The 27,197-nt window shown below is 39.6% G+C and overlaps 4 protein-coding genes across 6 annotated transcripts in view; 2 read left to right on the top strand and 2 right to left on the bottom strand.

Moving 5' to 3' along the window:
* Positions 1-8,966, top strand: part of vwde (von Willebrand factor D and EGF domains) — a 30,059-nt gene extending 21,093 nt beyond the window's left edge. For both annotated transcript variants that reach the window (XM_071470372.1, XM_071470373.1), the window contains 12 exons: positions 17-229; positions 981-1,418; positions 2,803-2,898; positions 3,136-3,231; positions 3,350-3,445; positions 4,933-5,028; positions 5,144-5,239; positions 6,114-6,209; positions 6,318-6,413; positions 7,564-7,659; positions 7,869-7,966; positions 8,477-8,966. In XM_071470372.1, coding sequence (XP_071326473.1) covers positions 17-229; positions 981-1,418; positions 2,803-2,898; positions 3,136-3,231; positions 3,350-3,445; positions 4,933-5,028; positions 5,144-5,239; positions 6,114-6,209; positions 6,318-6,413; positions 7,564-7,659; positions 7,869-7,966; positions 8,477-8,491 — 1,532 coding nt within the window. In that variant the 3' untranslated portion in view covers positions 8,492-8,966. The remainder of the gene's footprint in view (positions 1-16; positions 230-980; positions 1,419-2,802; positions 2,899-3,135; positions 3,232-3,349; positions 3,446-4,932; positions 5,029-5,143; positions 5,240-6,113; positions 6,210-6,317; positions 6,414-7,563; positions 7,660-7,868; positions 7,967-8,476) is intronic.
* A 311-nt stretch (positions 8,967-9,277) lies between these two features.
* seraf (Schwann cell-specific EGF-like repeat autocrine factor) lies at positions 9,278-14,123 on the bottom strand. The gene is made up of 6 exons (XM_071470375.1): positions 13,976-14,123; positions 13,139-13,539; positions 12,401-12,496; positions 11,459-11,563; positions 10,073-10,168; positions 9,278-9,660 (listed from the first exon to the last, which is right to left on the bottom strand). Exons 2-6 carry the CDS (start codon positions 13,344-13,346, stop codon positions 9,548-9,550), a joined length of 618 nt encoding a protein of 205 aa, XP_071326476.1. The 5' UTR covers positions 13,347-13,539; positions 13,976-14,123; the 3' UTR covers positions 9,278-9,547.
* Positions 14,124-17,638: 3,515 nt separating this feature from the next.
* On the bottom strand, positions 17,639-24,847 carry tmem106ba (transmembrane protein 106Ba). 2 transcript variants are annotated; one of them, XR_011686783.1, is made up of 8 exons: positions 24,701-24,847; positions 22,140-22,350; positions 21,785-21,848; positions 21,480-21,639; positions 20,969-21,109; positions 20,508-20,557; positions 19,543-20,411; positions 17,639-19,215 (listed from the first exon to the last, which is right to left on the bottom strand). XR_011686783.1 is itself a non-coding variant. In XM_071470374.1 (8 exons), the coding sequence occupies exons 2-8, from the start codon at positions 22,336-22,338 to the stop codon at positions 18,936-18,938; spliced, it is 789 nt and encodes a 262-aa protein (XP_071326475.1). In that variant the 5' UTR covers positions 22,339-22,350; positions 24,701-24,847; the 3' UTR covers positions 17,639-18,935. The 2 variants fall into 2 exon arrangements, 1 of the variants encoding a protein (XP_071326475.1); XM_071470374.1 differs by having other exon boundaries at positions 17,639-19,056; positions 20,358-20,411.
* The window catches only part of thsd7ab (thrombospondin, type I, domain containing 7Ab), a 181,181-nt gene continuing 172,948 nt past the window's right edge, over positions 18,965-27,197 (top strand). The window contains exon 1 of the mRNA XM_071470376.1: positions 18,965-19,102. The gene's annotated coding sequence lies outside the window, so the exon portion shown is untranslated. The remainder of the gene's footprint in view (positions 19,103-27,197) is intronic.

Below are 27,197 nucleotides of genomic sequence, written 5' to 3'. Positions count from 1 at the left end.
TCCTTCTGTCTCCAAGGTAACACAGACTCTACTGCCAAAGTGGAGACCACACTGTCGAGAGTACCGCAGATTTCATCGAGGCCCAAACCCTCGGGCGCGTCAGCGTGCAGCAGAAGGCCGTGTCACCCTGGGGTTCAGTGTTTTGAGAGCATCCATGTATCTGCAGGCTTTGTCTGTGGACCCTGTCCTCCCGGTCTCCATGGAAACGGACGAACATGCACAACAACAGGTGAGGATGTTGGTGAAAAGACAGCAGTGACTACGTTCTGTGCTGTGTTGCGCTATACAGTTATGAAATGTTGAATTTGAAAAAACTGCATGTAAACTAAAAGGACAGACTATTTGGACACTTGTTCTGATGTGACAGGTTTTGTTTGCAGCTTGAATGAATCATGAATCACAGATTTCATCACCGGACACACAATAATACCACATATACATTTATTTATATTTTAAAGAAAAGAAAATGCCTCAAACCTCATCTTGTAGATGTTTCTTAAACCAAAGAAAACAAAGGTTTATTCTTTAGTAGAAAATTCTGTTGATAAGTGAAAAGTGTTGCATCAATTTTCACCATATTATTTTAAACATCAAAACAAAGTGTGAAAATAGATTAAATGTGAGCTTCAATGTAGGATCCGTTCTTGTTTTTCGTTCCTGTATTCATTTTACATCTAGTGTGTGGATGCACAATATTTACATACACACAAACACACACACACACACACACACACACACACATATATTTAGTTGAGTACCATTGCTGTGATGCAGTATCAGGCTGTACAGGCTGCTTAAAAAATATTTCTTAATGAAGTAGTTTTATTACTTGTGTGTTAAAACAAGTAAAATCTAAATAAAACTAAAGTTCTATGTCATTTCAGCCTGATTGAGTGTTGAATGTTTTATTGCTGATAAATCACAACTATATATTAGTGTTATTTTTTAAGTCATATCCTCTAACTTCCAGTGTTTTACAGGTCAGGGAACAGTCGCCAACGGAGCAGATGGTCATAATTACGTTACCACATCAAATTCCAGCAAGGAAATGACTCCCACCACCTCCTCCTCTTCCTCCTCCTCTTCTTCGTCGTCTCCCACATCACCCAGACGAACCTCTGACAGGAGGACGAGACCAGAGGCCACCACCTCTACCATCAGGAGAGTTCCCTCAGCGACCCCGCAGAATCAAACTGCAGACAGGGTGTTTGCTCCCATCGTCCCCAGAGGTCAGCCCAGTGAGGTGGAGCTGACCCCCGACCTCATCACTGGCGTCAAATGGGGGTCGCCATCTCACCCAATAACTTGTGCCGACTCTCCCTGCTTCCCCGGTGTCCCCTGTGAGCCCACCGCCACCGGGTCCTTTAGGTGTGGACGCTGCCTGTACGGTTACACCGGGGACGGAATCACATGTAAAGGTAGTGACACTGGCAGCAAAGCAAATGTTCAAGAGTGATGTACAAATTATACAAATGAACTTATTTACATTCAATATAGAACGAAGAAGCAGTGACAGGTAAACCACAAGAAAAAGAACTACTCATAATAACTCTCTGTGTGTCCACGCAAAGAAATACATGGCAACAAAAACCAGAATTTTTATTGTGTAAAATAGCTGGTAAGATGCCCATAAATGGAGGCAAAAAATAATAGTTCTTTGTGTCACTTGTATGTAAATTAAATACAAATCTCATCATTTCATCTACACAATATTATTAGTAAGTAAAGCCTTTTTTTATCATGACTGTTCCCAACAATTCCCAACAGCAGCTCTTTGAAGTTATCTCGGTGTAAATCAGATCCTGCTGATTTGGCGGCACTAAGACTTTTTGAAAAGGGTTTGGCTGCTTTTGGCTGCACATCACACCAACAAACACAAAGGTTTCCTGTCCTAGAGTCTCAGATCTGTATAATATACACTTCACTTAAAATTATCTTGATATAATATAGTGTGTTTTGGCAATTTTAAAACCTACTTTTAACAAAATAAAACAAATAATTATCTATGTTTGGCAGACAGGAAGAACATAATGTTGCTGCAATAAGCTGACTTTGTAATTAGCACATCTGTGAGAGTCATTTTTGTGCACAGTGATGTTTTTGTTTGCATCAGAGCCTCAGTTACATGAAGCTCTAATTAAAGCAATACGACGACTCAATCAGCTCACACACTATATATACACACATTTTCCTCAGTGTGTTACTATTACAGGATCTTGATCAGTGGTTCAGCTAATTGTTTTTTTATTTTCAAACAATCTGGTGATTGTTGTTTCAGTGAATCAGTTAATCATATGGTTTTAAATAAAAAAAACAAACTAAAATTAATAACTAAAATTAATAAATTGCAAATGCTTACTGCAAGTCTGCAGGCTCCATGGAATCAAATGATTCCTTCAATCTGCTTATATATGTACAAGGTACAAAATTTACAGTGATATGAAACATGAAAATGGGAGATCCTTAAATTTGTGAATTTGTAACCTTTAAATCTTTGGTATATTAACTTCAGGTTCAGTGACTAAAACATTGTCATTGTCTTTAATTAAAGGCTCCAGGAATTCAGTACTGAACTAAAGTTAAATTTCCAAATAACGTTTCATCCCACAATTCTCAAAATGAATAATGTGTTATGTTGTGAAATCAGCGCCCCCCCCCGTTGTACTAATTGATATTAATTGAGTAATTATTTCAGCATTAATCTCAGCTTAGTGTTCTGTGCAGTTGCTGTGATCATTTAAGCAGTATAACGTCATACTGTGATGGATGGAAACCTTCAAATAAGCCTGTGATTTATTGCAGCTGTGTGCAGGTATCAGTGTGGGAGGAACATGGAGTGCTCTCTGCCCAACACCTGCACCTGCAAAGAGGGTTACACTGGATACAACTGTCACATAGGTGAGAGGGAGGGCGGGAGGTTGACGGAGTGCGATTTGTTTAATGAAACCCAGCTCATTAAATCGTATTACACTTCAGTGAACCTCTGCAGCCCGCACACAGTTTCAGCAGAGGAGATCGTGGAGTGCTCTGCACACTGTCTCGACACATTACCATTAAACCACGTCTGAGGGCTCGTCTCATTACCCTCAGCGGCTCATAATGTTCATCAGGGCTGTCGCTTCTCTTCTCTCTCAGCCGTGTGTCGACCCGACTGCAGGAACCAGGGGAAGTGTGTGAAACCTAATGTGTGTGAGTGTCCTGCGGGCTACAGCGGGCCCACCTGCGAGGAAGGTAATCCGAGCTCACATTCACACCTGTCTAACATGCTGACACACACACACACTTTGCTCACTAAATACTGACGAGTGTCTTGTCTGTGCGTTGTTTACAACCCTGTGTCGGCGCGTAGCGAGCTGCGAGCCGCCCTGTCGGCACGGAGGCACCTGTCTGGCCAGAAACCTGTGCACCTGCCCCTACGGCTACGTGGGACCCAGATGTGAAATCAGTGAGATGTTATTAAGTGACTTTGACATGGTGAAGCAGTTTGTGATGTGTTTGCAGCAGTGGAGTCTGTGAAGAGGCTGACAGTGATTCTGTCTGCCAGAATAACTGAGATTAAACAGCGACTGTGAGTTGAAAGTGCTGAGTTTAAAGGAATGAGAGTTAGAATGATAACATATGAGGCTACAGCCAGCAGCTAATTAGCTTAGCTTAGCATAAAGACTGAAATCAGGGGGAAAGAGCTATCCTGGCTCTGTCCAATAAATAAAATCTGGCCACCATGACCTCTGAAGCTCATAATTTTGTAGTGAGTGTCTAAAGTGTCCTGCAGAGCTCGGCAGACACAATTGGCAACTTTTTGCTTTTTGTTTTCTGCCATTTCTCATCAGGGAGCAGTGACTTTCTAGAGTCATGTTGCCATGGCAAAGTTGATAGAAAACCTGTGGATTTTTATGGCTCTGTGCCGGCGACAGCCAGAACTGGAGGCCTGTTGTTTTCAGGTTGTCCATCTGTACATCTGTACATACATACGTCCGTCCCATTCTCGTGGCCATAATATTTCAGTAATGCCTCGACTAAAATTTGGTACAAACATTCACTTGGGCTCAGGGACGTAGTGATTAGACTTTAGTCAAAGGTCAAAGGTCAAAGGTCAAGGTCGGTGTGACCACACAAAACTATTTTTAGCCAATACTCAAAACTTCACAAAGCAAAATTTCACACAAATGGTTAATATTTTACATGACTCTGGATAAACAAGGATGTAATGGTGGTGGAGTCATAAAACCATGAGGCGGTAATTGTAGTTGGTTTTTGTAGATTAAACAAACGAGATGTGACGTGTTTATTAGTGAGCTTTAGAGGTGCTGGTGGTGGTTATTTTTAGGCAGAGCCAGGTTAGGTGTTTCCCTGTTTCCAATCTTAATGTGGAGCTAAACTAATCAGCTGCTGGTTGTAGCTTTATATAATCTCCTCATCTAACTTTCTGCGAGAAACAAGTGTTTCCCAAACTGTGTGATTCCTTTAGTTTGGGAGCATTCACATGCACATAAGAGGAGCCCTGTAGAACTTATAGTCTCATCTGCAGCTGTATGCAGCACCCTGCAGGAAACAGACACGAAAGACGAGCCTTTCTTCAAATGTTAATGCACTGTTTTCATTTCATCAAATGAAAAATAGAAAACATCTGTTTATGCTGCAGGGGCTGTATTTACTTCTATTCACTTCAAAAGTCTACAAAATATATAATTTGTCCAGGGGGTGGCCAAACATGTGCATAATCCAGTTTCAGAGGTCCACATGTAATTAAGATACAGTAAGTCCACATATTTCATATTGTGCAGTCAGTGTTTGTCTGAAGTCTCAAACCAACAGAGCTCAGCAGACACTCTGTGTCTCCCCTGCTGATGCTTTGCTGCCATCTCTCTCCTTCATTTAATGAAGTTTCTGTTGTTTCACTAAGGAGTGTGTGTAATCACGTGTCTGTCTCAGTGGTGTGTAACAGGCACTGTGAAAATGGAGGCGAGTGTGTTTCCCCTGACGTCTGTAGATGCAAACCCGGCTGGTACGGACCAACATGCAACTCAGGTACAACACAGTGTCTCCATTTGGAGGTTTTCTCAGACCGCACTTCCAGTCGGATCTTAAAGCACACGAGTCCAGATGTGTTGGATCTGAATGCAGCTTGTTGTTCCCCCTGCAGCTGTCTGTAACCCCGTCTGTCTGAATGGAGGAACGTGCTTGAAGCCCAACATCTGCGCCTGTCCCAGCGGCTTCTATGGCTCTCAGTGTCAGATTGGTGAGACTGTCCTGAATGAATATCACAGGGACACATTTCACTGCTCTGCTCTTCCACCTCTGAGAGGACATGTGAATTTTAAATTGAACCTGTTTCCATTTCAGCCGATATAAGATCAGAGCAGGATCTTTGAGGTGGTTGATGAGGCTCAACATTTATTGATTTGCTGTTACTGACTTTTTACTGAAACTCTGATTGACTCTCTTTACCTCTGATATGAGGAAGGTCCCTTTCTGATTGTATTTTATCTTTTTTACTTCATCATTCTTTGGTAAATTAATTATTCCTTTGTGCGCATCATGTTTTACATTTGATAGTAAGTTACGCCACTGAGACTGAAATAGCTGCCCAGCCTTGGGGCATTTCTGGGTTTAAATGAAGGGTTTATGGAGAGTATCTCATGATGATCAGTTGGCTGTTTCAAAGAAGAGAATGAAATCATAGGGAAAGTGAATTCTTGTTGTGTTTAGTATAAAAATACCAGATTTAAAGAGTAAATGTTGCCAGCTCTCTCTCTTTAAAACAGGCTGCAGTGTGGAAGGTTTATTTTCACTTATAATATTGTGATCATTCACTGATCCCTGCAGGCTGATTTACTTCATTTCCCCTCTACAAAAAGTGGTCAGAGTTCAAGTTCACACAGACCCAGCTAAAGGGCTTGCTTTCCGTTTAAAACACCAGCATCAGGGTGGGATGGCTGAGAGGAGAGATGTGATGCTTTTTCATTGCAATCACTGTTGTATTCCTTCCATTCGACATGTGGAGTGTTTCTTTAAAAATGTGGTCAGTGTTTTGTATGTCAGATTTAACTGTCTATTTTCCATGCGTTCAATGCCTCTCGAAATGCCCACAGTAGAATCTTGTTGTGTTTCAGCTGTGTGCAGTCCTCCCTGTAAGAACGGGGGTCAGTGTATGAGGAACAACGTGTGCTCCTGCCCCGAAGGCTACACAGGAAAAAGGTGTCAAAAGAGTAAGTGAGTTCACTGGCTGCATAGATGAGCGCTGGCTCGTTGAAGTAATCTGTGCCACTGGCAGCTCACAATCCAAATAAGTTGGAAAAAAAAATAATGTTTTCCAGGTGTGTGTGAGCCGATGTGCATGAACAGAGGCAAGTGTGTGGGACCCAACACATGCTCCTGTGCGTCAGGATGGAGAGGGAGGAGGTGTAACATACGTGAGTGACTCCATGTTTTTATACACACTAAATGTATCACAGGTGATATAAAAATCACAGACTGTATATGTTAGAGTATAGTGGCATGTTTAGCTTTAAAATCAAGTAATAAACCTGCACAGACTTGTTCAGGCTTAGAGTTGGCCATTATTAGCCTGGTTCCAGACCTCTTAAGCTGCCACATCTTAAGATTTTTTTAGTAACTCAAATAATAAAAAAAGAATAATTTTTTGTCAGTGTGACAGTTTGCATGTCATAAATGTACATATATTTATTTAACAAAATATGTCATACTTGCATTGCATTCATGCAATCGTGTCTATAGTGATTGTCTTATTATTCCTTGCATCGCCGGTGCAAATAAATAAATTAACTGCTGCTCTGTTTTTAAACTATGTCACTTTCTTTATTTGGTGATTTAGATATAGATCTTAGGTATTAAGTTTTTTTTGTTTTTATTATGTTATTTTAGTCTTATTTATTGTTGACTACTGCCTATCTGTTATATAGTGATTTAGATATAGATCTGAGGTATTAAGGATTCTAGTTTTATTAAGTTATTCAGTCTTTATTTATTATTGGAATGGTCATTTTCTCTGAAAATGTCTTTCCACTGTTGGGGTGTGTACCAAACAAACATGTTCCTCTATGTCCTGAGAATATGATTTGTAGTCTGGGGGTGTCTGCAGCACCAAAATGCTTCATTTATGGTCTGTTCTGACACATTTGATGTTTAACAAAAAAATTATAGCTCCTGCAGTTTGGATGTTGCACTTTGTCAGGATGTGATTTTGATGATATTTTAATTTACTGTCCAGCCCTAATATAAGAGATTACATGTCCTATTGCTTTACACTTCTGAATGATTCCTCCTTTCTCTGTCACATTCAGTAACCGCTGAATGTTGTCGCCACTCTCCCGCCCTGGGATTGCAGGAGTGTACCAGTGAAAAGATGTTGAGCTTCTGAAAGCTTGTATTGTTTCACTATTTTCTGTTGTTACAACGGACTTCTGTCATCATTTACAACATCTTTGGCTTTGGATGCCCCTGCAGCCGAGGCAAAGATGCAGTGTGGTAGTTTTTGTGTTAACTTCACTACCCCAGCTGCTGCAGACTGCATTAACGTCTTCCTCTCTGATCTGACTGCAGCTGTCTGTCTTCAAAAGTGCAAAAACGGCGGCGAGTGCGTCGGACCAAACACCTGCCACTGTCCCGTTGGCTGGGAAGGCCTTCAATGTCAAACACGTGAGTGTATTCATGATAAAGCAATGCAGAAATATAGAGGCTCTTGAGTTAAGTTACAGTAGTTACTTGACGTTTTTACCGTTGTTATTGCTATTTTTTCCATTTTGTTGTCGGGATTGCACAAACAAACTTTTACCAGGATATTCACAGCTTTGATTTATTTTTGAATACATAATCACAGGATCCTTTAATATTGATTCCCTCCTCAGCTGTGTGTAAACAGCGTTGCCTGAACGGAGGCAGGTGTGTCCTCCCTGACTACTGCCACTGTCGGAAAGGCTACAAGGGCCCCACCTGCACAGTAAAGGTCAGCACTGGGGTGACACGTCATATACACTACATGGCTCTGAGTAGCTCAGTGGGAGAACTGCTAAACAGGGTTGAAGGCTGTACTATCTCTGAGGCTCTCTGCACCCCCACTGGTGCCTCTCATGAATTAGCTTTACATCTGTATCCAAGCATCAGATTCTTTTAAAGATAAATACTTGGTGGTGTTTGAAAGACCCAGACACTTGTTTAACAGAGCTGCATCTTGGGAAACAAGTATTTTTCATCGTGCAACAGATGAAGTGTTTTTTCATCCAGAATGTGAGAGGAGTCTTTGAGGATTCAGAAAATACCTTCAGAACAGTGATCAGTGATGTTAAACAAGCTTCTGGGTTTTTCAAACATCGCTGGGTATTTATCTCAAAGAAACGGATGCTCGGCTGAATGCAGCACTGATAGGTACTGCAATATACTGAGGAAAGGCTTCCATCACCTTGAATATGTTGATAAATTGTGGTATGTGAACTGAAATTATTTTACACCTTCACAGGCATCACAAGCATGATGGAGGACGGATGAGAAATGGAGAAAAAGAAGCTACAAAATGCACAAAGCAAGAAGAGAGCACCATAAGTTGTATGTATGAGTGTGTGTGTGTGTGTGTGTGTTTTGTGTTGGTGACACATGTGGCTCTGTGCACATTTGAATGCTAACAAAGGGACTTGATGTATTGCACTTGTCTTTTTGTCCCTGTATATCACTACCTCAAGGCTACAAGCAACACATCTGTTCAATTCATCAGCAGAGGTTTTATACAGATGTGCGAGTGTTACTGCACAGTACCATGTCAAGTCAGTAAATGACAAATGGATCAGTTTCAGAGACGGTTCGTTTAGAAGGTGTAGGTTATTACCAGCGAGCTTTTAGTTTTAGGCTTTTTGCAATTTAGCCAAATTATAGCCTGGTTGAACTTTTAGCAAACTGATGTGCACTGTTTGTTGCTCACTTAAGAGAAAAATAAAATAGTGTAAAATAAAAATTTTAAAGTCTACCTTATTAATGCTGCCTAACTTAGATGGTTCACATCAGTAATTGGTTTTAGACTAAAGACATTGATATGAATGTGTTGCAGTTTAACAAAAATGTCATTAGTTTTTTTTCTTTATTGCCTTCTTTAATATATTCTTTGATCAGGCCCATTGAAGTTATGGACTGTTATACTTTTACACTGATACTGAACATGTGTATTTAATTAACAGCCGTCTTTTAGAGTTTATGTTTTCTTAAAACTGTTTTATCAGCAGCAGATTACACTGTGGTACAAATAACATGAGACAAAATCAAGGAAATGTCCTATTTCTGTGCTTTTGTTTTGTTAAATAAGCCTTGATTATGCATGCAATTCAATGTTTTATTCATTTAATGACACAAATTACAATATAGAACATAACATGTTTGTACAGTCAAATGAGAACATCAAACAGGTCCGATGTTTCTTTAAAAAAGCGTTACATATCACATGATAAAAAAAATGTAAAAACTACCAATGTTCAGCAAAAAAATGCGAGTGTCCTCAGTCCCTGATTGGGCCCCACTGACCTGTGACCCCGGCTGGGTCACACTAGTGAGACTTTTTCCTCTCCTCGCAGCGAGGGCCAGAATAAGGGGGACGACAGCGGCATTTGTTGGGAGAAATACATTTCCCTCCGTTCAGGCAGGGCTGAGTGCACACAGCTACAGACAACGGAAACAACAACAACAAAAGGTGTTAATAATAAATCTTAAAACCTGAGAATGTGGAAGGATTTACAACTGATGACGTTGTAAATCCTAACACCACAAATCCAGCAACTGGCCACAGAGGTGAGAAGTGTTTCCTTGTCTGGGTTTGGTCACATCTGGAAAAACACTGAGTTGTAAAATTTTCTTCAATAAATGCCTCCATAGAATTTATATCATTCTCGTGGACTGATTTCTGAACCATTCTTCCTCTCAGTGAGATGTAGGCAGTTTACAGGGATTTAAGACCAAACTGAGAAGAGTCTGAACGAGGGGGAGGGGACAAAGAGAGACAAAAGAAATCATGCTTGTAAAGTGCATTGATGCATTGAAAAATGCTTGGTCTTTGGGACCAGTGTGAACTCACCAGTGTGGCAGGCCCCGCCCAGCCATCCCTCTGGACAGCTGCAGATTCCTGGAGCCACGCAGATTCCCCCGTTTCTGCAGCCTTGAGGACAAATTGCTGCATGGGGAACAAACCGCAGAGACACATTCTCAGCGTGTCAGGAAGCAGAGCTGAGCTTGAGATTAGTCACACATGCTTGATGAAGGCAGAGCTGCTCTACAGACTTGCTCACATAAGACAACATGAAATACGTTGATTTAGTTTTAAATCGAACATTTTTAGCCATGGCTCTGGTTGGCTCACCACTTTAGTCCAGACTGATGCATCTCTCAACAACTATTGAATGGACTGTGATGAAATTTGATACAGACATTCATGTCCCCTTCACAATAACTGTAAATCATTTTAGTGATCCCTTAACTTCTCCTGTAGTGCCATCATCAGGTCATGATTTTAGTGTGGCAAATACTTTGGGTTATGACCAACAACATGCAAAACTAATTAACTAACATTCCCACCAGCTGCACTTTGTGTTTAGTGCTAGTATGCAAATGGTAGCAATGCTAACATGCTAAATTAAGACAGTGAACTTAGTGAATATACCTGGTAAATATCAGCATGTTTGCGGTGCTATCATGAGCATATTAGCATGCTGATGTTAGCATTTAGCTCACAGTAGCACTATGAGTTGAGCTAACATGGCTGTAGACTATAATTAAGCCATGTCCTAAATCCATACTATACTTGCTATAGTATAGATGTTAGTGTACAAAAAGATCAACATACGAACAGAAGCACGTCAGTTGTCAAACTGTAACTCTGAAGCATCACTGCTAAAAACAGACATCAGTTTGTTTTCCAATATTATTTTTGAGCTGTATCCCCACCACATGACAGTTAACTTTGAGCAGCTACTTCATGTCATTTATCCATCATGGGTTAATAGTGTGCATCAGTGGTAACCATAAAAACCATGCTGTGTCTGTATGCTGTGTCTTGAGTAATTTTTTTTTTTTTTTTTTTTACTTTTCCAGTGTGAACACACTACATACACACTTGGGACCTTCTTAGAATCACTGTGTGGGCTTTGTTCATTGAACTTCAGTGCATGTTACAAGATAATGTTTCCTCCAAAGCGGCTCATCCCCTTTAAAAATATTTGTAAAGCTGAAATAATATTTTATGGCCAAGAATCATCATGAACATACTGAGAAATTTAAATATCTTTCATAACCACTAAGATTTGATTTTTGCGGGGACAGCCTGAATGTTGCTTCCCACTGTCAAAGGCCTCAGAAATAGTTTTAGTGGTCGACTGCTGATGAAGCTCCAGATGGGAGACCGGCTCCATTTGGTGCCTTTGACCCTTGGTGTTAATAGGGTAATTAGATACGGCTATAAACAGACCCTCTTGGCATTTCGAGCCGGTCCAGCTTGACGGGCAGATGCACTTGGCCACTCCGTTGACAGCGGTGCATTCACCTCCGTTCCAACATCCTCCGTCACACGTCACTGCCAAAAGACACAGATCACACCTGTCAGCAGGGACGCTGATGACAGAGTTAAACCTGTGGGTTACACTGATTTTAGCGTAGACCTTGGTCATGATTCCTGTCTAAATCAGTGTCTTTTTTGTTACTTTGACCCTTTTAATGAAGTAATGCCTACTTACAGACCCTTGTCACCTACAATTATTTTAGAAAATTTCCTAAAAAGCCAAGGATTTAAGAAAACCTATAAGATTTTTTCTGGTTTATGTCCTGTTCATTTTCTTGTGACCTCCTCAGATTTATCCTCAGGTTGGTTATGAAGAATTCTCTACTCTACCAGGGACATAATCCTAGTGTGAAAAGTCACACATGAATCTTTTTTTAAAAACTCACCATATGTCTTTGACTGTTTTTGTATAATGTAAACTGTTCATCAGGTTGGTGAAATTCCCAAAATAACAGAAAAAATAAAAAAATACCCAGGAAATGACATGAGCGTCTTCACTGGTAGATATGGCCCTGATAGATTCACTGACAACAGCACATAAAGGTTGAGCCAGTGGAAATGCTTCCACTGCAAATTCACTGCACTGCTTTCTAGCTTGAAATCTAGCTGCTCTCCTTTCTGACTGGAGGTCAGGAGGAATCTGATGTATGTATGGTACAGAGGGACAGCTGCGTATTGGAATGTATGGATCCTGCTCAGCTAAATGTAAATGACATTAAGTGCACAGGAAAAAAAAAAAAAAGCTTTCCAAATCATCCAGATCTTCCAAATCACGCAGCCACGGATCCCGTCAACGACTGCTGGATCAACCAGAGATTTCATTTACAGTTCACTCCACATAAACCTGCTTACCTTTGTGACAGTATCTTCCTCCAAATCCAGGAGGACATCTGCATTTTCCAGGGCGAAGACACGCCCCTCCATTCTTACATTTGGGATAACAGTTAGCTGCATTCACACACACACACACACACACACATACAAGATATTCAAATTTGCTGGTTTCAAAAGTTTCAACCACAGTGTTTATGTTAGACATTTAAAGAAAATCAGAGGCACAATAACTTGCACATATGGAACTGTAAAGAGACACACTGGTTCTGCAATATACCCATGTAAGTTACAAGAAAACACACACAAGGGGAAGCATAAAAATATAGATCTGCAATAGTCCAACAACTGATCGATAAAAAATTACTACTACTTTGATAAGTGATTAATTGTTGCAGTCATTTTTCAAGCAAAAATGCCAAATACTTGCTGACTTTGATGCTTTTTTTTGTCTTATATCATTTCAAATTGAAGATATTTTCAGCATTTTGCACATGTTCTGGGAAATTATGTGGGGCTTTTTTTTGTGCAGTTTTCTAGACATAACGATTAATCGATTAATTAAAAAAAAAAAATGCTGAATGATTAGTCTTTACTGTATTATCTCCATAAGAGTTAGGCTCTTCTGCAGGAGAGGAGCTTTACACCTAATATTGTGCTGAAAGGTCCTTTTCTGGTATATTCTCTAACACAGGGGGGGAAATGCTCCACACTCAATGCACCTTCAAATAAAGGCGGACAAAAGGTTTGTAACATCACCATACTGGCAGGTCTCTCCTTCATAGCCCCTGGAGCAGAAGCAGGTATTGTTGCGGATGCAGACTCCTGCGTGTTCGCACGCCGGCTCGCACTTCGCTTGGGGGTCGAAGACGAACCCGACCGCGACTCCCCGAGGCGCGTCGGAGCCCGCCGAGCAAAGCCCGACGAGGAAGAGCGAAGAGGCGAGGAGGAGAACCGCTGAGCCCATGGTTGCTGTCCGAACCGGAGAGAGCGGAAGGAGGGGACGAACAGGCGGCGGGATCGGATGGAGATGGAGGAGGAAAGTCCCTTTGCAAAGCACCGAGACTTCTCCACGTCGCCCCCGCTGCTGCAGGTTGGTGCCGGGGGGGAGCGGAGGGGGCGGGGCGGGAAGAGTGTCCAGGTCCGGGGGCTGTGAGAAGCTGGATATGTGAACACAAAGCGACATTAATCGGACACAATTTAAAAACAACACATTAGAGTTTCTCAAAACAAATGTCTCAGAAATTCAAACTCAGAGCGGAAAGTTAAACTTTTAAAACTAGCTAACGTAACGTTGCTAACTAGCTACGTTAGCTAGCAAACAGTTTTCTCTTCGTCCAACAGATTTATTGCTTAATTTAAATTAACTAATTAAGCAATAAATGCTGCCAAATCACTCCAGGCTTTTCCAGTGAGGTTTAGAAAGCATTTGTGTAATTTTTTTGCAAACATCATTCTAAATGAAGAGCTTTCCTTGATCTGACAGTACTTCAAAACGTGAATTAGCTAGTGGCTAAACTCTCTCGGTTAGCAGTTTATCAGGTGTACCTAGCTAAAGCTGATGCGGCCTAACACAACAGTCCTGCAATAAATTACCCCTCTGTCACAGAGCTAGTGTTTCAGAGATGTGTTGATTAAACTGTGATCATTTTGGAGGCTGCAGTCTGTGTTGCTGTTGCATTGTCAGGTGTTTCTATTATTTTGTCCACCCCGTTTATATCAGTGGCTGAAGAAACTGAACATCACCACTGTCATCACTGTAGGATTTACAGGCCTGCTGTACCCGACTGTGAAAAGCTTGTTGGTGGGTCAGTCAGTGCAAACCTATGCTGTGCTGCCACACTTTGTTAAAACTCAAAGATTTTTAATTCCAGTGGGGATCCCAAAGTTTTCAGACACACTAAACACATCAGGTTTGACGCCTAGAAGAGCGTAAACATTAACATATGGAGTCTTGGGCTGGAAAATCTTACTCAATATCTGAAAAACCATTTTACAGATTATATATGATACTGTCAGACCCTGAGAAATAAGAGGATTTTAATTATCCTAAAACCTCTAAAGGGGTAAAAAGGGGAAAATTATTTAGGATGTGAAGGAGACTGGTTTTCAGTAGCAGTCACATAAACAGTACTGTGCAAGGTTTTAAGACACTTAACATATTTAGATTCTTATCCATCATGCAGTGCCATCAGGGAGGTGTGTGACAGGCCCACACATGCAGAAACAGCCTAGATCCACAGAAAAACTGTGGCAAGTTCTCCAAGAACAACCTACCTGCCAAGAGAACTGGTGCTGTTTCAAAGGAAATGGTTGGTTCCACCAAGCATTGATATGAATTAGGTTTTTTTCCTCTTTACTGCAGATTGTATGACATGAAATGATCATGATGATGACGATGCCTAAAACTTTTGCACAGTTCTGTATATGTAGAGCTAAAGCAAAAACAAAAAGCAAACAAAAATGAACACAAACCCATCATGTACAGGCAACTTGTTAGGAGAACAGATAGATGGATATATAAACAACAAATGTACAACAAACATTCAGCTCAAATTCTTAATGTGTATATATGGTTGTGTTATGGTTGTATTATGTTAACTTACTGTACCCTTTTCTGTTCACTGCTGAAGACTCAGTCCAAAAAACAAGAAAACAGAATACATGGTAACAGCCTTTAAATATGTTAAAATATTAATATTAATTATATGACATAATTTTATAGGTTCATTTAAATTAAGAAAACAAAACAACATTGTCATTCAACTTTAGAGGTATGTAGCCCTGCAGACAGTTTGGGTGTGAGATTTCTGTCCCTGCTGTTCGCCTCTAGTGGACGTACTGTATGTTTGCATTCTTGTGATGGGAAACCACATCCAGTGGACTCTGACAGAATATTATTTCCAGCCAGTGAGACCTGGTTTAAGATGTGTGCTCATGTAGAGCACATGTGGAAAAGCCATTTCCTTTCACCTGGTGAGTGGAAGAGCTGGGCCTATATGAACTACGGGGTGAGGGGAAGGTCTGTTGTAATGGAAATAACACAGCCAAATCAATAGCGGATGTTGCTGTCTACTACTGGGCCTCTGTACAGTTAAAACTGTTGAATGGCAGCTTTTGCAATTTTTTCATAAAAATCCAGCACATTGTAGCTGCTGATGTGCCATAATCAACTGTGACAACGTTCTGTTTGTTGGCTACCAGGCTGCACAGTAGTCAGACAGATCATCTTGTAGCTTTAAAGCTGCAGGATAAATTTCCATCGGCACAGCTTTGAATCACCTCTACTGCTCATTCATTGTCAGTCACTCTGGATAAGCAGCAAACGGATTGAAGACTTGGTTTGTCGTACATTGCTGAGTCCAATCTGGGCAGAGAGACAAAGCCTTGAAACTCAGTGATTCTCATTTTCCAGACAGCTTGGACTGAGATAGTCCTACTTTGTGACTTTTCAGTTTCGATCCAAACACATGGTGAACTTTAGACTGGGTGGTGATGCTGAATTAGCGCAGAATTACAAGCACATCCTTATCTTGACTGTTTAGTTTTTTGCACAGTGTGATAACACATTGTGATATCTGCATTACTTGGCCCGCTCATCATTAGCAATGGTCGAGGACGGGCTGGCTTAATGCCCAGCATGTAGACGAAAGCAGGGAAACACCCTGATCACAAGTCCATCATAATATGGTTTAATGATAAAGCATGTTGATATAAAAGAAGCAAACAATTGCTTTAGTCTCAAGCCAAAGAACAAAGACAAAAGAAAATAACAGGGCAAAACTGCCAAAACAGAGCATAAGGGAAGATACATGACAAATAGAGGAGTTTTGATGACTAATGCTGAGGTTTGTTTATGTTATGTTAGTTTTTAGAGACAGTGAAGACATGTTTTAGGCAAGGATCCCTTAAATCTTGAGTTGTTACAAAGATATATACTGAGTATTTACTCCACATTTGAACATTAAATCTATTGTCAAAGATGACAGTAACAGTAAAAGATAACACAACAGTACATTTTCAACAAGAAACTTCACTGGAAATAATTTAGAAAAAAATATCAATTGTTGAAATGCAACATGTGAAACATCTGTGTGCTACAATTCCTTTTACGTAACTGCCAACATACAAACTGACACCAATAAGCCAATAATGTCACCAATTACATTACATAAATACACTGTCAACTTACATTATATCATATTTTTTGTCATACAGTAACATTTATATCTGCAAAATGTGCATTGAGTGAAACACAAAAATACAGCAAAGCAAAATACCATAGAGGCAAAGAGGAGACTGATGGTGCTTAGTGGTTGTATGAGTGTTTTTCTTGTATTTCTTTGGCCACATGTATTCCAAACCACTGACCTGGATCTTAGAGAGGAAGTGAAGTGGTGCTTTAATGAGTGCAGCAGATGTGAACATACTGTGATCACTGGGGACGTTGTGTGTTTTTAGTTCCAGTGAGAAGCCTGGACTGAGTAACACAGTGACATACAGTACAATACAACCATAACAATGTATGGAAAATGTAAATGATAAATAAGATAGATTTGGGAAAAAAAGTTATGTTTGTTATATCTGAACAATGTTTCCATATGTTTGCCAACTTGTTCTTTTTTTATTGATGTCTATGTACAATAAGTTTGAAACAGACTGTCCAACTGTAGTTTTAAATATAATCTGACCAAAAAGCCTAAACCAAAAAGATACGGCTTATTGTTTGTTATTGCTTTTTGCATTTTTTCTGGACTACATAGGTGGGTAGTGGTGGGCTCTGTTCCTCTGCATTGGAGCCAGGCTTTTTGTCTAGCCCCCTAGTGGTGGGGACAGTGCTGATTGTTGTGGGTCACTCAGCTGGTCTGTCCACCAACAGTTTGGTTCAGGGCAGCCAATCTGGACAATAACTGCCAACATTGTCCTTCTTTCCCCCTTTTTATTTGTCTTCTACCACTGTCTGGCAGTTATGGAAAGTAACTAAGTACATTTACTCAAGTACTGCATTGGAGTAAAATTTTCAGGTACTCGTATTTGTGGTTTATATTACTTTACCACATTTCAGAGGGAAATATTGTACTGTATTTAAGACATTAAATAAAAATATTAAAGGCTCAAGTGTTGAAATGATGAAATATTTCACAAAAATCCAAAAATAAACACATATGTGTAACAGAACCAGACCAGAAGCGCACAACACTCAGCACCACCCAGTGTGTAGACAGAAATTTACAAACACAAACAAGGAACTGAAAAAACTTTTGAAGTGAACCATGATTTTATTTTCAGCTTCATGCATTAGAAACACAAAAACATTGTGGAGATGTTAGGCAGAAACAGAAAGGTTTTACATCTACACTGCGTGTCATCAAATGTCAGGAAGGGTTGGATCTTATAGTTTTCTCATAATGACTGGGAATTGCAGAACATCTGCGACGGAAAATTAACTGAGATCAGAAATTTTGAACTTTGAAATCATGTATCGGGCATTTATGTTTCATGGGCATTGTCATACAAAACTAAAGTCATTTGGTTACTTACACAATCTATGTTGTTGTAAAACTAAAATATTATCACAGCATACACAGTGATTAACTTCTGGTGATCGCCAGCCAATCCAAAATGATACCATGTGATTAAAGTGAATCATTATAATCTCAAAAATTAAAGAGTAGTAATCAACTCAAAACACAAGGTGAAGATGCAGAGTGGATTAATATAGCACTGACACCATAACCCACAAATAGGACAGCCTCATTGAAGGGAAAAAAGTTACTTCCAGACCAGGTGTTATTCTAGATATAATGCTTTGAAGCAAACCAGAAGGAAAGTACATATTTAATATTTACATTTACATATTCCCGTATTTAATAGCCCACTGTGATACTCCCACATTTGCTATGAAATTGAAAATATTCTCCCTTTTAAAAAGTTGTTTTTTTTCTTAAATGGCAAAAATGGTTTCGATTAGTCATTAAAAAATATGCTGATGTCAAAGTCTTCACATTAGTCACATTTGCTGATGATAAATATAAGGAAAGACTGATACTACAAACCTCTACTAAAGGTGAAAATAAAGAACTCTGAGCCCGTCCTAAAAAAAATGACATAAGATAATACAGCATACATATTGCACTACACAATATTAAGAATGATATTTTATGAAACAAAAAAGAGAAAGGCTGCAGTAGGAAGGAATGAAAAGAGGGCAGAAGTGGTTAGGAACTGCTCAGTGGTTTTCACTAAGACAAAAAAAAAAAAAATCAAAAAGAAAATCAAGTACCTCTCTTAGCTTAGTTATTTTATTTTTTATTAAAAGTATTTAAAAGTGGTATAGAATAGTAGGGGGCGGCAGCAGTCACCGCGTTCCCGCTGTACTCATCCAACATCCTTAATACTTTCTGCAGATAAGGATCGGGCTAAAGTGCATCATATCTGAAACTATTGCTGTCAATCTTTTCATTGCTGAGGGCTTCCTGCATGGGAGTCAGCCCAGTCAACCTCAGTGAGAACCTCAGTTACAGCAGTATCTGATACCCAGGGTCTTCTGCTTGCCTTATTGGTAGACCTGCACATGCCCATGCAAGGAGGTGGTGTTCCCCCCACAGTCCACATACTGGTACATCTCCTGGGAGACCTGCTCTGTGTGCCCGAAGTACGATGTTGTCACCGTCACCCTGGGAAAATAACCGCGGAGTCAAGTACTGTACATCAAACAACAAGGTGAGACAAGCTGCTGCCAGCTCTGAATCCTATGATGGTGTGGAAAAGCAGATGAGAAACTCCCCTCCACCTTGACAGGTTAAGATTTGAACTTCAGAAGTTTATCAATATTTCTCCAGGGCAGAACTTGCTATTGACTTAAATCTAAATAGGTAGATAACAACCACAGGGAATGTATAAATACCTCAAGTAGTCAGCAGACACTAACTGCTGAGTATGGTTGGTTTGAACTTGGAAAGTGTTCTTTGCCAATGACAATGCATTTTCATTGATTACAATACTTTGCAGTGGCTTGCTCTAAGTATTACTGAAACCATTAGTCTGCCCACAGCAAAATAATTACTGACAATTTTAATGACCTATTACTTACTTACATATCTCAAAGGAATTTTAAATTGAAAGCAACTGGACTTGGTTATTTGTCTAGGAAGACGTTTCGCCTCTCATCCAAGAGGCTTCATCAGTTCATGCTCGCATCTGAAGCATCTGACCAGGCTGGGACTGGTCAGAGCATGAACTGATGAAGCCTCTTGGATGAGAGGCGAAACGTCTTCCTAGACAAATAACCAAGTCCAGTTGCTTTCAATTTAAAATTCCTTTGAGATACTATGACCTGGACAAATGAGAATATTCACAGGCTTACTTACATAATTTCTAAAATTAGTCATGGGATAGTTATAGTCCGTTTTATTTCTGTTCTCCTGGTTTGCCTTACCTCCCAGAATATCTAGACACAAACTGAACTGATTTGTAAAATGAACACCTGTCATCACTGTTTAGCTACTTTTTTGGGATAAGCATAGTTTTATCTTGTTAAAAGCATCAAAGTGAAGCCTGCAACAGACACAACTGGTATTTAAATTACTACTTTTCATTCCCCTTTCCACTGGAATTTAGTCTCATGATACTTGGCTTTTATTTAGCTTTTACCACAGAGGATTAAATCAACTAATAAAACTCATTTCTGCCTTTGAGAAATGTTGGCTAAATTTACAGTCTGCTTTAATGTCATCGTTTAATGCCATTGTTGACGTGTAAATGAGCAAGGCACCCAAAGGCCCATGTATCTCCACAGCAGAAGGCTGGGCCTGTTCTGGGCAGCTCTTCGGCTTGTGTGGGTGAAACTATGAGTGTGGAGGAGAGAGATGCTGAGAGAAAACAGCCTGGTGATCAGTCATGTGTCTCATGATAAACTGAAGGATGAAAATCACAGTTACTAATGTTAAAAAAATACTGTACATCCAGCCATACTTACTGCATCATGACCACTATGTTGTGAACTTTAATGGTTGGCAAAGTGCAGTAGTCACTGTAACAAAAGAAGTGATTTTAGATTAAATATTATATAATTATTACAATCCAAGTGTCAATAGTGCATCTTTAGGACTTTGAGTGAGATACTTACAACATATAACTCATCTCGTCAGCAATGGTGGTGGGAACTGTGTAGTCAATCTGCAACAACACAATTTATATCAACATATTACACATTTCTGCAAATTAAAACAGAACCTAGTTTACTTTGGTGCAGCTTTGCCCTAAATTCCTTATTAAACAACGGCCAGTAGTGAGAAGCCGTACCAAGATTTGTAATGGTGCTTAGAACGTCTGTTTAAAGTGTGGATTTTGCAGAAATATGATCGATATTATTTTTGAGTGGTCACAAGAAAAATCTGTGAGTTAAGTCGGATGAGGTTGCTTGGTATTGTGACTGTGGGTGTAACAATGAGCTGTTGTGTGGGTTGTGCAAAATGCTGTCAAAAAGGATCAGAAATTTCGGTGCATTCACTTCTGTTACAGTAGAGTAGTAATGAATTTAGCCGTTTTTTTCTTTGTGTGTGTGCAGTGAGAAGTATTTCGACCTACCTGCTCTTCATCCAGTGGTATGATCACGGTGCTGTTGTTAAACTTGGCCTTGCCTATCACCGTCTTGGAGAACTGTACTTGCGCTGTGATGTTGGTCACGGATATGGCGTAGTAGTTATTATTGGTGATGTTCAGAGTGTTCTACATGGAAGAGGAGAAAAGGTGTGAGATTGCTGCAATTGAGTGCTTTTGGTAATTCCAAATTTACAAAGATGTAGCATTTTTATATAACCATTATACAACCATATTAGCCAACAGTGGTCCACATATACATCCAAGAGACATGGAGCAACATTAGCATGCATTTGCAGTAATGTCTCTGGCCATGTAGTGAATCAAAGTCCAACATTCACTCTCTTTTAGCTCTGCTTTTGGTCTACACAAACCTCTGAAGGAAACATCCGGCTCTTTAGATGCTAAATGCTTCACAATATTCACATTGAAATGCTCCTGTAGTGTATTATTACAGTTTTATTTGAGATGATTGGAGTGCAAAGCTCCACAATCTTACTGTAATGTTGAGATAGACAATGCGTTTGTCCTGGTCATAGGAGACATAGGCAGACTTCACCCCCACATAGGACACATCAATGGAGCGGGGGAATAGGAAGAAAACAGCCAGGCCAGACAGCAGCAGGCACAGAGCCACTGATATTGTGACATACAGTTTTCTGCAGGACAGGGAAAACAGAAGTGAGACCTTGAAACCAACTGATGACTTCAAACTTCTGCCATGCCCATTTGTGTTAATTCTGTTGGATCATACGGACAGCTAACACAGTTAATCTGTAAAAAGAGCACTGAGTGCTGACTCACGTCCTGCTTGGCCTGAGCCTTTGGTCACTGTATGGAATCAGAGCCACAAGCTGATTCTCTTGACCTGTTGAATTAAAAAAAAAAAAAAAAAAGCTTTCACTTGACTGTTTGATCGAGGTGCTTCCTGCAGCTTCCAAGGCCCTAAAAACATATTTCCGTTGTTGTTGTTTGTTTATATTGCTGTCACTGTCATGAATGTTGATTGTTGCTTATTTAGTCATGAATATTTTATATTATAGAGAAACTAAGTTTTCAGGGTCTTTGAGTGTAGTATTCTTCATACATTCACACAGACTTACAATTTATATTAATAATGGTCATTGAGTAATAATGACTAATATCTAGAAAGTTGTACCTCGTGGGATTCTGCCGGTACCCTGACATGTGGGGCATGTTACGCTGTCCCGTCCGGTAAACTCCACATAGGGAAACTGAGATACATCTCCATTTTTTCCATCCTCTTCTGTCTGACTGTTGTTGTACTCGCTAGCAGTTGTCAGTGCATCCTGACTCTCGTCTTTGTGCTTGGCCAAGTGTGACTGGGACTTGCCCATAGCTGCAGCTGTCTGTACACAACACAAAAGATACCATGATTATGGGGGAGGAGAGAGGAACTGCCATACAGATGCAGCAGGATGTGCTGACTAACCACATGCCACATAGCCATTTGAACGTGAAATTGGACCTGGACAGATTCCAGCAAACATTTCCCTAGAGAAGAGACTTCAAATGGTGCACTGTCCATGATAGAAAAAAAAAATCGCTTTTAATACATCAGGAATAATTCTGTTGGGAATTGGAAGTGCGGTCAATAGATGATTTCTCTAACTTTCAAAGTTGTATAAGGCATATTTAGCTTCGTTATTATTAAGCTTACAGTTTTATACTCATGCTTGTACAGTAGCCTTTCTTTTAACATTATTACAATGAGACTTTATATTATTTTTCTACCATTGTATGTTCTCTAGAGCTGTTGCCTCAGCAATCAGACGACCTCTTGGTCATTGAAGCCTTAACTGATAGACACTGTTTGTCTTTAAATGCAGAATGAGCAGTTAGTCAGTGGTGAATACTGCAAAATAATGGTTGTATCTATGGCATCACTATAATATTCATAAATATAAGTCTTTAGTAAGTGCAAGGTTTTAAAAGACTCTTCTTTGTCTATGTATCCATCTGTGCAAAGACAATAATGGATAGAAAGTAGATTTTAAATTTTTTTGTCAAAAATCATTTTAGAGCAGACCTAAATATTTTCTTTAGTACAGTTGTTTTATTTTTCTTAATTTAGCAGCTGTCTAAACATGAGCTTTTGGTGACCTTCTGTTTTCTGTGGTAGTGAGAAGTCTTTATTTATATAAGTACTTTTCAAGAGTAGCGGATAGCGGGAAACTACAGTAGATGGCTTATATGCAGAGTATCTGTTGAGTACTGTTGTTTTGTTTATCTTATCGTGTCAATCATATTTCCTAGATGGTGCAAAGTGACTAAGCACATTTACCCATGTACTGTATGTAAGGACAGTTTTAAAGTACTTTGACTTTACATACATTTTTCCTGTTTCTTCATACTTCAGTACATTTCAGAAGGAAATACTTTTTACTCAGCTGCATTTATCTGACAGGTTTGGTTATTTATTTGTAAATGATAAAAGATATGATCAGCTTTGGAAATATAACACATTGTCATTGATTTACCTTCCCAACACTATATACGCATCTTATCCCCACCTTCACTAGCTAAAACATTTAACTAGTGTATCTAAGTACATTTAATGAAAATAATCATTAGTAGCTGCCCCAATTTTGATACTAATATTTGTACTTTGGTAAAATTTTGAATGCAGGACTTATTTCTGTATTGTGAGCAGGGCTTCCACCCCTGATAGTAGTACATATAGTAGTAGTATTTCTAAAGCTTAATATTACTGTGTGTCTAGATCATAGTTATTTGCCGATAATTGTTAAGTAGGTCTCTTCCAAATTATATCATATATAATCATATATACATGTTGTCAATCACTATATAAATATATATGTGCTTGACAACATGTCTTTTTGAAATATTCTTTTTTCCCCCATTAGATTTATTTTACATTTTGATTTACTAAGACTTCGAGGATAAAATTTTACATAAGAAGATGAGCTAATAAAACACAACACAACATTGTTGAAGATTAAGTAAGAGGTTTCAAACTATGTTGACATTTGAGTTACAACAAACAGTGTTTGGGCCTGTCATAGATGTCTGCGAGCTGCTGACAGCTCCGCTTCTCATTTGGTTGATGCAAAAACACCTTTACTTTTGACACTTTCAGTATATTTTACCGATAATACTTAAGTACTTTTACTCGAGTAGGATAGTGTTTTTTTTTTTTTTTTTTTGAACTGTGGTAATGGTATTGTTGGATCTAAGCCCTTCTTCCACCGGTGGCGTTAGGCCACAGCAGCCATTGGTGATAACTGCTAACCTTACACGATGTAAGGACAACAGAGCAGGATGAAGATCAGATTAGATGCCTCAGTCAAACCTCAGCCTGAGGCTCAGACACACCGCTCAGGATGTCTGCTGTGTCGACATCGCAAACACAGGCCGGTCCGCCATGCTGCTGAGCCGCTTAGCTGCTGCGGCTCAGCCGAGAACACAGCGTACCGACCGGGGGAAAACCACCCCTGCGCCTTCAGTCCGACCACCGGAACTCACATGTGGGTTTTGCATTTTTTTTAATGAACATAATCGGAAAAACGGTACTTAAACGTCGTCGTGTGAATTTGATATTTATTTGATGAATCGCACGAAACAGTGGTTACTCAGCAGACCGGCCCCACAAACGCGTAAGAGCATACCCAGGGCCGGTGAACACCCCTCAGACAGTGAGCCGCGCATTATTATCCGTCATGCTGGCTAACCTCTTACCTGTGTCGTGTTTTATTCTGACTTGTTTGCCATTCGTTGTGTCGTCGCTGTTTTGTTGTGGTTCACACACCGATGAGAAATGAAGCCGACGGCGCCGCCCCCTCCTCTCCCTCCTCTCCCCATTGGTCAGACGCATGTTGGGTGTTATAACCGTTTCCACCTTGCAGACCGAACCAAAACAACACCGATGGACACACACACACACACACACACACACACACACACACTACATCTGTCGTGCAGCGACACAGGCTCCAAAAAAAAAACAACAAACCGATGTGCAAAATATTCTAAAGTATCACCATAAACCTTCAGTGTGAACAAAAAGCGCAACAGAAACGCCAGTGGTGAGAGAAGTAGAAGTACTTGTCACCTCTTTCAGAGTATTACATCAACAAGTACCCGGATTTACTGAAGTAAAAATCCTTAGACAGTACAGCATTTGCCTCTGAAATGCAATGAAGTGTAAGTGTAAAGTAGAATAAAATAGAGTAAAATACTATTAACACCATGCCTTACAAAATAACTTGAGGAAATTATAAATATTTAATAAAATACAAGTCTGTATATCATAGGAAAGTTACAGTGATTCCATTGAAGGCACAAATGAACATAAAATGCAATCATGTCACTGTAAATGTACAATTATGTATCACAGACCCACTGGTGCAGACCCACTGTAAGAAATATTGAATAATTATGTACCTCTCAGGAAATCAGTCAACCTTAACTCAGATCACTATCAGCCACAGAAAAGAAGAAAATTAGGCCTGTTATCATACACAGTAGGTACATGTGTTTTTGTTTGTTGACTGAACAGTCCACCTTGACCCTGTCTGCTTATGAACCCGCTTCATGAGGTGTCCTGATGCCAAGACTGAAAAATGGTAAATACAGACATATGTTAAGTTTATAGGATCATTACAGTGTAGGAATATTTGTATATTGTTTTTAATCAGCACGAATGGAAAAATCCATCACTGGAACCTAAAAAAAACCCCCGAAACATAAAACACAGCTTTACTTCTGTGAGAAGACTGATTACTTTTGAAATGAAATAAAAAATAGATACAGATCTAAATTCCATTAGTTGACAGAATTAAGGTAGAAAATTTCATTTTAAAGTGACACGAATCAGAATAGCATCATAAACAAGATACAACGGTGTGGACAGTAGGTCAGGATTTTCAATAGACTGTTAAAACAGTATGGAGTCCAAAATTAGCCTTATCCTCAGACTTGAAGTCACCACAGTCAGTGTGTGGAAACACTGTCCCACATACTGTGATCCAGACAACATCCACGATGTAGGCTAGCTGCACTTCCTGGAAAATCTTGTCAGCTGACAGAAACATTTCAAAGACATTCTTGGTGTGAGCAAGTTTTACTACAAGCACCACCATTGTCACTACTAATCAGCAAGAATTTGCCATATTATTCCATTAAGCTGCTTAAAGCAGATGTTTCTCAGTGGAAACTCCATCTCAGAAGATTGAAAAACAGATGGCGAGGGGTTTATATATAGTTAATATTTCATTTTGACAGTATTTTGTTTTGCCCGTGCTATTTTAAACCAACAGTCTATATATGTGAGTACTCATTGTAGCAGTTCTCACACAAATCAAAACTGACTGCATGTAAAAGTTTGTTCGAGATTATTTGAATTAGAATTTATCCAAGGCAGTTGAACTATACACATTTGTTTAGATAACTAGCTGAGGAACTAAGAGAGTAGTGCAAAATTAAAAGCCCCCCTTTTCTTAGTGTACTGTTGTTCCAGATTAACCCAAGTAAAACTACAGAAGCCTCAAGTATAACAGCGCCAGATCCCAAAGAACAGACTGTGAAACGTCAGAGTTATATCCACAGTATTTCTTCTTGTTGTACTTGGTTACTGGGGGTGTCTTGATGTGCTCTCCATCAGCCAGATGATGGCAGTGTGCTGCCATGTGTGAATGTGTCACTCAGCAGCACTGAGCCAGTGAATCCTCTCGACAACAATAACATGGTCATTAATGCCCATGAGCAAACATCAAATTATAGTGACAATAGATTTATTTTAATCTGTTTAATCTCTCCATGACTTCAGAGCAACCACTCTGAATAATGCATAACCTGGCAATCTGAGGGAAAATCACACTTAGAAAATAGCTAATAAACTAATAACCCGTAATGCCTGAAAACTGACCTAGGTTGAGATAATATTTGCAAATATCAATTAGTGTTTGTTTTGCGTACCAGATGGATCCGGTTTAATGATTTAGGACAATAGATTTTCTGTTTAGTTTTTTTTTTTTTTACACTTTCCTGTGATTGTTAAAGTCAGGGACACCTATGAGTCATTGTACAGTGCTCTGCGCAGCAACCATCTGCTAGTCACATTAAAAATGCACTAAAAATAAATAGCAAATGCTATTTGACACAGGTTGGCTTTAACAATGACCTACTTGGCATCGTCAACAAGTTTGTCATAATGCCAGTGCTAAATGGCAGAAAC

The sequence above is a fragment of the Trachinotus anak genome, unplaced genomic scaffold (assembly GCF_046630095.1).
Source record: "Trachinotus anak isolate AG129_WGS33_773 ecotype Australia unplaced genomic scaffold, CSIRO_AGI_Tana_v1 ptg000032l, whole genome shotgun sequence".
In the NCBI taxonomy this organism is placed as follows: Eukaryota; Metazoa; Chordata; class Actinopteri; order Carangiformes; family Carangidae; genus Trachinotus; species Trachinotus anak.
This window is presented reverse-complemented; position numbering and strand designations above follow the sequence as displayed.

What these genes read in the sequence shown, in the direction of transcription:
- tmem106ba (XM_071470374.1), bottom strand. Translation starts at nt 22,338, where the DNA reads ATGGGCAAGTCCCAGTCACACTTGGCCAAGCACAAAGACGAGAGTCAG. An exon ending in TTGTCTATCTCAACATTACA is followed by an intron (nt 21,110 to 21,479) that starts GTAAGATTGTGG and finishes TCTTCCATGTAG; the next exon opens with AACACTCTGAACATCACCAA. An exon ending in AACATAGTGGTCATGATGCA is followed by an intron (nt 19,057 to 20,357) that starts GTAAGTATGGCT and finishes TTATTTTCCCAG; the next exon opens with GGTGACGGTGACAACATCGT.
- seraf (XM_071470375.1), bottom strand. Translation starts at nt 13,346, where the DNA reads ATGGGCTCAGCGGTTCTCCTCCTCGCCTCTTCGCTCTTCCTCGTCGGG. An exon ending in AGGAAGATACTGTCACAAAG is followed by an intron (nt 11,564 to 12,400) that starts GTAAGCAGGTTT and finishes GTCTTTTGGCAG; the next exon opens with TGACGTGTGACGGAGGATGT. An exon ending in GGGCGGGGCCTGCCACACTG is followed by an intron (nt 9,661 to 10,072) that starts GTGAGTTCACAC and finishes CGTTGTCTGTAG; the next exon opens with CTGTGTGCACTCAGCCCTGC.